The sequence below is a fragment of the Branchiostoma belcheri genome, unplaced genomic scaffold (assembly GCF_001625305.1).
Source record: "Branchiostoma belcheri isolate BF01 breed outbred unplaced genomic scaffold, Haploidv18h27 scaffold3, whole genome shotgun sequence".
Lineage (NCBI taxonomy): Eukaryota > Metazoa > Chordata > Leptocardii > Amphioxiformes > Branchiostomatidae > Branchiostoma > Branchiostoma belcheri.
Window position 1 is genome coordinate 441,532 of NW_017803909.1, and position 12,322 is coordinate 453,853.

A 12,322-nucleotide genomic window follows, 5' to 3' on the forward strand; every position below is an offset into this window, starting at 1 on the left:
TATCAGGAGCAAGAGGAGGGCTGCCAAACTGCGGGGAGTATTTCTTCGCGATGACTGCTTCTCTGAGGACTATGAGACGTCCGTGATTGGCAAACCTCAAACCAAACTGGTCTGCGGAAAGTTTTTATTTACCAGCCTAGTGGATACTATTGGAGGAGTTGTTTTCATGTGGTGGCCCATCGTCATTGTTTACATGGTCGGAATCGGGAATGGGACCTGGCCAGTATTAATACGCCAGCTGAACAAATAATAAACCGACCCTTGTCACCTCCTTCACTACCCTGATCTTTGCCTCGCCTTAAAAGGGTAGTAATGGATCGTGGACGTCATATGGACGTATTTTTTATGTCATTTCCTAGGACCAGTTACAATATTCCCTAGGAGACATCGTACATGAAGGGGCAAGAAAAAACGACTATTACCCAATAGCTCAGAAAGATATCGCCAGGCGTGAACGCAGCGCGCTTGATGTGGGGGAGTATTTAAGTTATACTTTGTATCGTTGGTGATTGAAAAGAGCTCTTGGTAAAGAGGACGATAAATCAAGTCATAGACGCGTGACGAATTAAGTCAACGAGGAGTGGCTTATGACGTCACATAGTATATGGTTTATAAATATCAGATATTACAATAAGGCACCCTTTTTAAGGGTACTGGTTCATCTGCCGACACTTCATTCGTGCACCCTTGACCATGGAGGTTGACGCTACTAGCACAAGCCTAGAGGGTGGTGATGCGGGCACTCTCTCCATTGATCTCAACACACAGCCAAATGTGACCACCAAAGATGTCAATGTCGATAGTGAGGATCAACTGACGCTCGAAATAGACAAATTGGACGAGTTTGAATTTTTGGAAGAGATAGAGGAGGCGAAATCCACCCAAGCAACCGCTGAGAAAACTGCTAGTATGCCTGGTAGAGAAGCCAGGCCTGCAGAAATTTATTCTACCTACCTCAGAATGCAACAATATTTGAAGAACAAAACGTGGCACCGCCGGTTCGGGCACTACGCGAAACTCACACCGGATTTCACTGATTGGGCTATACCTCCCACCATTGTGTTGCGTGAGGAAAACGATTTTGATATTGACTTGTATCCAGAACATTCTTCCTGGTCACCCCCTAGCATCGAAATGATGCGTTTTATAAAATATCCGACCGATGTGACGATCTCTGTATATGAACAGCTGATCGTGAACGATCCAGATACCTTGCGAAGACTACCAGCGCTAAGCGGGCAGCGACTAGGAGTCTGCGATCTCAAGACTACTGTCGGACATTTGCTGATTGCTCTCTTCAGGCTCTTAGTAACGAATGAGATGGTGAGAAATTACACATTTACAGCACGAGATCTACAGGATATATACGTGAATAATCGTTTTAAGTCTCGGGGGGAAAGGCCCAGTGTACCCTTTTCTGTTGGTCGTCCCAACGACAGGACCCGCAAAAACCTACACCGGATGGCTACACTGTCGTTCCATAAAGAAGATAACGACAATTGTGTAGACAATTGTGCAGAGTGCTGCAAAGATCTTCCCACAGTGAAAGCACTTCGTGCGTTAATGGACACTACTCCCGCCTGCAACCCCGCGCCCCCCAATTACTTTGATTTTAACGAGAGTAAAAATGTAGTCCTTGACACACAGCCAGGTCATATTGCTGGGCGTGAACGTCACTCCAGGCACCAAAGAAACAAGAGACCGTCCAGGGCCGGATCTCAGGACAGCTCAAGACGAAGGTACTCGAACAAAGACAGACGAAGAACGTCTACCACCACCCAACGCAATTTCCCAGAGGCAAGGGAAGATAAGTCGTCTCTTCCCCCTAGACCCAGACGACAAGACAGCGCTACCACAGACGTGCGTGACCACATTATGAGTCGCGGTCAACATCGCTACGAACATCAAATAAACAGGAGACGTTGGAACTTTAGATCGCCAGGGAACTCAACACGCTATAGGGATCGCTTTTCCCAAATGTCTCACCCCCATCGCTATTCCCCGTATGAATGGCGACGATGCCATCGTTTGCCCACAGAGAGAGGAAGACTGTCTACCAACACACGCCATTACCAAGGGGACTTTGAAGATGTGTCGGCAATCGAATCTAGCGTGAACGGCGCCCGCAACCCTTCACGACTTGAGCAGACGGGAAGTCTTTCCATCAGACCCAGACAACAAAACAGTGCTGCTTTTGCCAACGTTGCCACAGACATGCGTGACGAGGACCATCGTTATGGGCACCTAAGAAACAGGACACGTTTCAAATCTAGATCTCCGGACAACTCAACACGCCATGAGGATTACTTTCCCCGAATGTGGCACCCCCATCGCTATTCCCCGTACAACTGGGGAGATTGGTCACATTATTATCATTATAAGGCTTAGCCGACATCATCGATCCGCTACGAGATTGTGGAACCAACAGACAGATGAACACTGAATTCGACACTATGAATATTCGCTACTTATTGCTCGAGCTATCCGACATCCGTCGCCTTCACGGATTGTCCTATCCTTGATCTTCAGGAAAAGGATCGCTACTTCACCATACAAGACCAATACGTGGCTTTTATCCGCTTCCTTATTGTCGGACTACTAGAGTGTGGCGGTGATAGCAATGATAACAACAGTAAACGGCATGAATATAGCTTGATGTTATGACCACGATAGCGTCACCCCGCTCCAGCTGTGGCTATGTGTGATACTTAATGAACTTTTAACAATTAGTGTGATTTGTGCTCTATGAAACTTATTATGGGGTTGTTTGGATACGCATCTTTTGGTATAACTACTTTGGCTGCATGTTTAGCTACATATATAAATTAGACGAGTAGACACACACACACACACACACACACACACACACACACACACACACACACACAGACACACACACACAGACAGATATATGTACGTGTGGTAAAAGTGATTGCTAAATATAAATGAGCTATATACGTATTGTAAAATGAATGTCATATAGTCTTAACTTACCTTAGATCCTCCCGCAACCTTGTTGCGTATGTCGACTATATGCACATATAGTCTAAATATATATATATATATATTTATATATACGTGTGTTAAAAGTGAATGTCATATATACACATATGGTAAAAGTGAATGTCATATATACACATATGTTAAAAGTGAATGCCATATATATACGAATGTTAAAATAAGTGTCGTAATGCATGTTTATCACCTTTAGGTAACTGCGAAATTGTAAATCAAATTGCATGTCTGCCATTGAAGCCCGCAATTCTATGCTATTTCTTGCAAGGACGTAATAAACCATTCATTCAGGCAGTCAGTCATTTATTCATTCTAATGAGAGTCTTATGGGGGGAAAGAAACAAGTCTCTTTTTTTACACGTTTGGGGCACGCGCGGGGAGGAGCGGGTCACGGGATATAGTTATTAGCCACTTTTTACATATATGCTCCCTTATAGATTCTTGATTATGGATAAACTCATTAGTCTAACGACAATTCCGCGATTAGTAAACGATGCTTGTTTCAAACAAGCATATGGCGATTCATGTAATTGGGAACGTGGATATAAAACTTATGACGAAGACGAATTTGGCCAATGGCTTACCTCTATGGGTGGTGCTGGTAACGATGGTGACGGGTGCTCCAAAGAATCTCGCCAAGCTTATGACAGGATTGTAAAATTTCTTCGATCCCCCGATGCTACCACACGAGACTTGGTAAATCGTAAGGCGTTGCTGGATCTTGGTCTGGATCCCACAATGGTCAGGGATGCTTTAGGATGCTTTGTAGGTGGTCCTGATGTACCTGTAAAACATATGAACGAGTTTAAATTGCGTCACGTGGCACAAATGGCCTTATATTTGAACACTGTAGGGTTAGAGTTTGGTAATGATCTCATCAATGTAATTAAGACCTTTTACACCAGCGCACGAGGGATGGACGACGTCATTACGGGTAAGACTACGGTCGGAGATAATGCGGTGGTCAACAAAGTTTCTGAGATGGGTGGTTATCAAACTTATGCTTCTACTATGACCGCGGAGCAAATCCAAGAAATGACCAAATCATCCCGACAAAGCCACATGATGAACGAATCTGTCAAGACCAGTGTACAATTCACCATGGACGAAATGGTCTCGGTCATTTGTGAGCTGGTTAAACTTCCTACGATAAACACCGACATCATATTCAATGCCTTGTCTTACGAGCTCTTGGAACCCCGCTATATGACCGATCTTTTTTATGCTGCCGTGCGACAAGTCGAGGAAGTCTATGAAGACCCTGATCAAATCGCCATCCTGGTCTCTCAGATTTGTAACCGTCCAATTAACATTTTGGGAAGCAATCGCATGGCAACTTTTCGAACAGAGCTTTATGATATGGTTATGCCTCGCCGTTTTATTCTTGTTCGCCGAGACAGCACTCCCAACATGGACCATCTCTTGAACACATTGTTAGGTGCTTCATCGGCTATCGTCCGCAGTTTCTATGAAATTTGTAACTTTATTGACTTTGACGGACTGACCAGTAGTGACGAAGTCATAACCCGCATCCAATTACTAGAAAAGACGGTGGTACGTAACCTCAAAAAGTACCCCACCCCATTGAATAACTTTAGCAAAAATTGGACCATGCACGTCGAAGCCAGTATCCGCCCACGATTGATCGATGAATTCAAATGCCTATTCGGCACTCAGCAATGTTTTCTCATGTGGCTTGAGTTATGCCGCCGCTTTGTGGACTTTTTTAGGTATACCGATGTAGGTAACCCTTTTGAGTGCCGGGTGGTCGGAGACCACATAGTGCCCAATGAACAGCCTCACCCCGACGCCACAATGGGAGATAGCCATCCGTACAGAGTTCTTCCCACCAATACAATATACTACGACGGCAACTTCTATTACGGCTTTTGGGAAAGGGGCTATAAATGTCGGAGCTATCGTGGCCTTCTAGCACGGGTCTGGTACGATGAGTATTATACAACCCTGACATGAAATCCATAGATGACTCGATACTCATGAGGAACTGCAACCAAAGGCGCATGTCATACCTTCAAAATACAGACACTGTTATTCACTTTGGCACCGTTTGTTAAAATATAATGAAAAAAAAACACATAGTGACATATCTTTATACTCCAACTGTGTTTTATTTCATTTCATTTCATTTGATTTGATTCATTAGTCCAGCTGCAAGAGTGAGACAATGTAGAAACAAGTCCCTGGCGGTGCGCGTTTCAGATGGTGGGAAGCTGTTGGGATAATGGATATCTGGGATAATGGATATCGGGCGGACTTGACTCACAACCTCTAGGCAGCTAATCAGTAGTGAGTTGCGGCATGGAATGAAACGCCGTTTTCATATTCAACGTCTTGTTCTCCATTCTCCTGTTGCTGAGTCGTTGGTTCCCAAGGATGGGTGAAGTAGGAATCTGGTGTATCATTCAATGCAAAGTCGAAATGCTCATTCAAAGGAAAGTGGTGGTGCACCAGGCTGGGATTATGAATTACACCTGATACCTTCAAATGTTTGTTCTGCTTCAGTCGGGTTATTGGGAGATCAGTCTGTAAGACAGCTTGGATGGGGTGAGCCCCATCTATCACGTCGGGGCGGGAGTTGAAGCACGGACACTGTACTGTAAATTCGTCATCAACTGTGATATACGTCGGCGCGTACATCGGGACTCTCGTCAAGGAGGTAAAGCTCTGTAGAGGTGCGCGGGAAACCGTTTCATACATGCTGCTTGGATGAATGGTGAACTCGATCCAAAACTCCAACGACCTGGCATTGGATTGAAACTGATCAAAGATGATCGTGTCAATATAGTTTCCAATCTCTTGCATGGTGACTTGAATTGGAGCGTTAGGCAGCAAGTGTGGCAGATGCGTCTGCTCGCTGCATGCCTTGATCTGCACATCCTTGTCTCGGTTTAACGTGGTTGTAAAATAAAGGCCTTGCTTCCGACGGCTTCTGCGTAAAGATGACATGGCGATGTGCTGTAGAGCTGAGATGATCTGGTGCCCGAGGATAAGTGATAGTGAATTGATAAATTGGCTGTAGCGGAAGTCACGTGATGAGAAATTGATTCATGAATAAAACAAAATGATAATGAATTGCTATTTCCTGGGAAGGCAGCCGCTGAAGATATACCGGCCTGGTCTATGCTTGGAGAACATCACTTATCCTGAAAGACCGTCGTGATCAGACCGTACGAAATGGAGCTCTCAAAGAGTGAAATAGAAAAAGCGGCTGAGAGGCTGGTAATCTGGACAGCTACAGCTAGAAATCGCGAAATTGTGATTCGGGTGTTTGGGACCGCGAGACCGTTGTATTTGCCATTGTTGGCGCATGAGACACCACCCCTCGCTCTGAACGCCACGTTAATCGCCTACGATGCGTTCGGGACACCCTTAAACAATCTCTATGGTGGGAAGATGCTCGATACAAGGCGATTAGATGCAGCCAGATTTCTCTGGCGAGAAGGGGAACGGAAGCTTGTGCACGAGATCGCTTCCTTCCTCTTTCCGAATTATTACGGGGAGGACAAGGGGGAGAAATGTAAGGCAAATTATGAATTATTCACACACCGACTCTCGTATGCGTGTCGATCTTTGGCCTTTGTCCTTCGCGTTACATGGTTCAACGTGGAAGACCGCAACCTAAAACATCATATTGTCATGAAAAGTGCAAAGCTTTTCGTCATGGGAATTATACCTTACAAGGAACGGGGCCAGACTCGCTCGATTTTGGAGCAAAAGATTCTCAATTTGACCAATCCCAACAATACAAATAATTCGACTCCTACGTTTATGCGTTTTACATTTCCGCACAAGAAATATGCTCAATGTAAGCGTGTGGTAGGGGGCAACATCAGTTGGTTGTTTACCAAACAATTCGAAGCAGCAGAGGACGCAGAAAACATCTATAGAGTGATCGAACCATGTCCAAATTATGCCCGCCGGGTAGCTGTGATTGACCTATTGTTAAATATGATGACTGAGCTTGGTCAGCGGGAAATTCTTTACATGCTTGACGTTTTGGTCGATCGACTTGAGAAAACCAAGTCAGCGGCCACTGATGTAGACCTGTTGCATGTACTAACTATAACCTATGAGTATGGTCGCGCATTACTCACGCGTAAGTTAGTGGAAGTTAATCAGCCACACTGTTTATGTCATGTAAAATGTAGTGGGCAGACGGGAAGATACCCAAGGGTGGAAGATGCCTTCTACGACAAGGTGTTAGCGGTAAGAGCATCGTTGGCAATTTGCGGGGCCTGTCGACTGGCGCCAACAGTAGACAACACGACCTCGCGCAAACCGAGGCGCACCATAAATGCTCATAATCCAAAGTTGACAACGTGTATTCTAGACCGGAACAGTGCCTTCAAGCTTATTCCACTGTACACTTTGCGGGTAGATGGGTCAAAGGTGACCTACTCACACATGATCTATTGCACCAATGCGGGTAACATCCTAGCGTCTGTTTATGGTACTACCCCAGAAGCACCCGCAAATCAAATTTATGGAATGTGTTTTGGAGGGCATAGGCGATGCTGGCGGAATATAACGCGTAGGCTACCCACGAGCCTACGTAACCCAAACAGCTCAACAACGCTCTACTCTGAGACACATAAATGGTTCAGATGCAGCTCCTGTACTAGCCAGAAGGTCTTTGATCCCAATGTAGACATCCCTTGGGATGCGGACATTCAGAAAGATACCTGTCTTGATTACATCATGACCAAGAGTCGACTGGACCGCAACCTCATCGATGGAGATTGGGCTGAGTCCGTGGCCAAGTATGCCCCCGCGTCATGCAGAGGATGTAGGGCGGCAGCTATGTGTCATCACGTGAGGGAAAACATCGTCAAAAAATGTATTAAGGGTGGGGACAATTTCAGTTTGCTATATAAGCGACTAATGCAAGTCCTGGCCGTCCAACAATGGATTCGAGACAATGGGTTTCAAAACTGAGGCAAAATGTCAAGCCTCTCATAGTCGTACCAAAAAGTTACAGGCAGTCCATGTATGGCGTTGACGGTGGTTTGGATCAACCCATTGACTACAAACCTTCGAGACGGAGCTATATGTACCAAACGCGGACGGGAGAGTTAGACGTTTATATCAGGGGCAACATTACACCTCAAGATGTCAGCGCACTTACACTCATGGCGCAGCATTACACTGGTGTACCCCCAGCAACAGCGACCTTGACCCTGAGTGGTGATATTCTTTATCTTCATATTGACCACGCTGTGAGCTATCTGGAGGACGAGAAGGAGTTGCCGGCTAGACTTCAGCAGGTCTATTTCACTGTGAATCAGGCCAACATGATATATTCACCTCTCCATCAAAAGCTATATACCCTGCCCTTTGTCTGGACTATGCAAAGAAAGGATCCTAAAAATCCACCTACTCTGGACTTGGCTGCTCTTCCGGACTTCCGTCTCTGGGAACATGCCCCAGACGTCAGCCTCCCATTTGGGGGAAAACAATAGCTAAATCCCCCGTGAGAACAAGAAACAAACAAACAAAAAAAGACAATATTCAGCAGCGTACGGGGGGTGTGAGAGTTAACTGCCCCAAGAGAGGGAGTTTGTATTCGACGCAGTAGTACGAAAAAAAAAGAGATATGTGGTAGAAATTTTATTGCAGCATAAAATGAGCAAACAGCGATCTCCCCTACTTGGGCTGTGTGGAGTCGCGTTTTCGCATAGTAGATGTCTTCATAATATGTAGTTGTTAAATGCATGATAAATCGATGTTAATCACCTTACTATCCTTAAGAGATCGGGAGATGTCTTTTTTGGAATAAAGTCGTACAAGGTCATGATGCACTGATGTAAATCTTTATTCACCCTAATAATAGCATACACCTGTTTGTCGCTTGTTGCCGCTCATAACGTTGTGAACTGGGCAAAGAGGTCTGGTCGGTTTATCACGAGGAGACTGAACCCTGCATCAGAAGCGGATGTAAAAGACCCGTATTGTGCTAAGGCGACATCTTCAGATAAATATCTGATGCGACGAAACCCGCCCTGATTGTGATTGTATCCAAATAGGCTACCCATCACTGTATATAAAAATAGAGCGTGTTGTGAGGACTGAGTAACGTCACTAACCCAGCGATTCAACACTAGGGGAAATAGAAACGTTTGGTCAAGGTGATTGGTATCTGCTGTTAAAAAGGCGGAGAGTGATGGTTTGTAAGTGTCGCTTAATACACTTACAACTTGCGATTTGGTTTGGAGTGGATTGTCAATGGGTGTAGTGACTAAAAGTAGATTGAGGCCATGCTCGTGGGGTGGTTTTAGATTAACAAAATAAAGGTGCTTGTGGGTGAGATGAACATAATGTAAGCCCAATACATAACGCAGCCAGCGACATTCGTATCTTTCGTCTACAAAGGCGAGAATAGGGTGTCTTTCTGCGTTTCGCCCAAACAAGATGTGACCAGAGGGCATAGTTAAAAGACCCATATATCTCGTATAATTCCAGTTGGTCGACTCTGTTATGTCAATCTTGTGCATACTATCGGGTGAATAAAAGTCCACTTCGACGCTCATCTTGGTGGGGGAAGGTATGGTAGGACGGGAATAAAAATATTTTTCCACAAGGGGTTTCAATAGTTTGATACCTGTTTTCAGAACGTTCCCGAAAGTCACAGGCTTTGTGGCTTCTTGAATCTTGTATAATTTACAATGTTTGTCCCAGTGGCGCACCGCATACGCCACCATGTTTTCGCGGTCTTCGGTGGACTTTCGTACTTTGAAGTAAGCGCGATACAGAGAATATATGGCCAAGGCAGGGGGTAGCACGTCTATACAACGGTCGTTGGGAGCGGTTGCTGTCGAACTAGACCCGTCTTCTTTATTAGCTTCTAATATGCGAAGTGTGTGGTTCATACTAGGTTGAGGTTCGAGATTGGTGTCCCGGGCACACATGCGACGGACTTCGCCTTCAAGAGTGATGAAATAGGGTGTCCCATTATAGTCTATCCTGGATATGGGCGTGTTTGCTTTGTGTATGTCGGGGAGATGTACGCAGTCGGAAACAGAGATGAGTGCTTTGGAAAACTCCTGCCATAGAAGATTGTGCTGCCCAAGACTGACGGAGGGAGTGTACCCTTTAAACCGATTTCCTCCCCATCGATTTTTACTGTATAGATTAAGAGAGACATAATTGAAGCGATCGATATCACTGTCCCTGGCCGTAATAAGGAGACTTAAGAATGGAGCAATGGGGTGGGTAACCTGGCCGAGAACTGCCTTACGGACAGTCTCTATGGCGGTAAAAATCTGGGTTAAGATCACCATCTTATCCGATAGGGTCAAGACGATGCTATAAAGCTTGACAACGCAGGTGAAAACTTGGTACAGCATAGGTTGATTTTCGTGCAAGATAGCTTGCCCATCCCTATTAAGCAGCTCTATGACTCTTGCCTGATGAAGGCTTAAATCAGTAAATTGTGGGATGCTAGTTACCTGACGGCGCTTTTCGTCATATATGATGTAATGGGGTTCGCCATTTTCGTAACTTTTGTACAGCACCATGACCCTGTTCCCCTGGGCTTGGGGGTCGGCATACTCTTCTGCCGTAATATTTGTCGCGACGATATTTCTCATGAGAAGGTCAAGGGTCTTATCAGTAACTTCGTTTCCTGTAGGATGAGAACCGTAATAATCAGTGCTTTCTGGGGGAAGAAGAGGGCGTTTAAGATGGCGCAGATAGTCGTACAGCCATAAAAGAAGTTCTCGGCTCTTATGGCAGACGAGTCCAAATTCAAACAACACGTCGACTGGTCTTACGTTTCCTTCTGCAGCCAGCATACCAATGAGGCTCATGTCGGCCATGGTCTGACTGTGGGGCAGTGCTAACCTAGCCATGACGGGCAAGAGGTATAGGGGTTGCGGTTGATGCTTGATAAGGATCTTACGGTCGACAATATTTGTCCACGAGAGTCTGGGGACGTGCTCACCCTCGGCGACGCTGACGTCAATACGCATGTCATCTTGTGCCCAAACCTCTAAGCCAGCATATTCATATGACGTGTCTTTAGTCTGGCGCACCTTAAGTAGGTCAGCCATATAATCGATGTGGTTAAAGTTTAACGTACTCAGAATGGAGTTTGGATTAGTGAGCGAAATTAATGTCAACACTTGTTGGACTCGTTCGGCAATTTCTTCTTTTGATTTCCCTTTGGTGAGGAGCGCTTTTGTACAGCGAGGGATTACGCTCTCTTTCGCAATTGCAAACTTCATACCAGCTTCGCCAACAAAAGAATTCGTAATGCTCCGCTGATTTGCCCATATGTGCGGTGGGTCTGGGTACATCATGAGGTGAATGAGGACGGCGGTGAGCTGAGCTGTTCGTGTATTACTAGGCTGATTTTCCTGGGGCAATATGAACGCGTACACATTATGGTCCTTTAGTGTGGCTACTGTGTACTTACAATCCCCGTCCCTCCACGTCTGGGTGTCAAAATTATCTAAAAGCCCGTGTTGCCCCTTTTCAAGAGCCATACGACACCAATCTATAGCACTATGCGACGTCAGCGACATTGCTTTATTTTGGACCCATATTTGGGTGAGCACTTGCGCCGCTGTTATAGTATACGGCATGATAGGAGCCAACTTGAAAGGTCGGGCGGTCTTTTCGATAATCATCTCTAAAACTCCCCATATGATGGCAAACCCGACATCCATATTTTCTGTATTCGGTACGACTGCGCGCAAGATACTGAACAACTTAGTGCTTTTGTGAAGTTTAGTCGGGGGTAGCCTATGCGCGGACAACGTTTGGTCTGTTTCTGCCAAGAGATTGCTGACATCAATATCATCCTGAAGCCTATTTTCCAAACGTTCTTCCTCTGTCCCAACAGTTTCAACTTCTTCTCTTTTGTGTATAGGGATGGGTGGTGCCTCGGTGTTGGCGTTACCTACTGCCCACATGCGATTTGGGAGAAGAGTAGCCAGGAGGTGTTGACTACCCATCAGAAAAGAAGTCATACAATGTGATGCGTTCAGGCGCCCCCACATGGTCGCCGAACACCGAACAGCAATAAGAATCGACTTGATGTCGTCATCAAACCCACTGCTAGCTATGGCATGGGTGGCAATTTGATTGGTTGGGTCCAATAGGAACACGACACCAGAAACACGCTTACAGCGTGCAGACTCTACCATTTCATCTTGAAGTCGAGTTGCATAATTCTCCCAGAATGACCTCATGTTGAAGTAGGGGGCGTGGCCATTTGACAACCTATATAAGGGGGATCCAAATTCATTTAGCGTGAGACCACTCGCTGCTCAGAACAAGTAAACCT

The 12,322-nt window shown here is 45.6% G+C and overlaps 3 protein-coding genes across 3 annotated transcripts; 2 read left to right on the forward strand and 1 right to left on the reverse strand.

Annotated features, from left to right (window-relative positions):
• The first annotated feature begins 693 nt into the window (after positions 1–693).
• LOC109473302 lies at positions 694–1,811 on the forward strand. Its single transcript, XM_019773175.1, has 2 exons — positions 694–1,503; positions 1,683–1,811. Exons 1-2 carry the CDS (start codon positions 694–696, stop codon positions 1,809–1,811), a joined length of 939 nt encoding a protein of 312 aa, XP_019628734.1.
• A 1,801-nt stretch (positions 1,812–3,612) lies between these two features.
• LOC109473303 lies at positions 3,613–4,989 on the forward strand. The gene has a single exon (XM_019773176.1). The coding sequence runs from the start codon at positions 3,754–3,756 to the stop codon at positions 4,987–4,989; it is 1,236 nt and encodes a 411-aa protein (XP_019628735.1). The 5' UTR covers positions 3,613–3,753.
• A 3,905-nt stretch (positions 4,990–8,894) lies between these two features.
• Positions 8,895–12,182, reverse strand: LOC109473497. Its single transcript, XM_019773371.1, has 2 exons — positions 12,069–12,182; positions 8,895–11,948 (listed from the first exon to the last, which is right to left on the reverse strand). Exons 1-2 carry the CDS (start codon positions 12,180–12,182, stop codon positions 8,895–8,897), a joined length of 3,168 nt encoding a protein of 1,055 aa, XP_019628930.1.
• Positions 12,183–12,322: the final 140 nt, after the last annotated feature.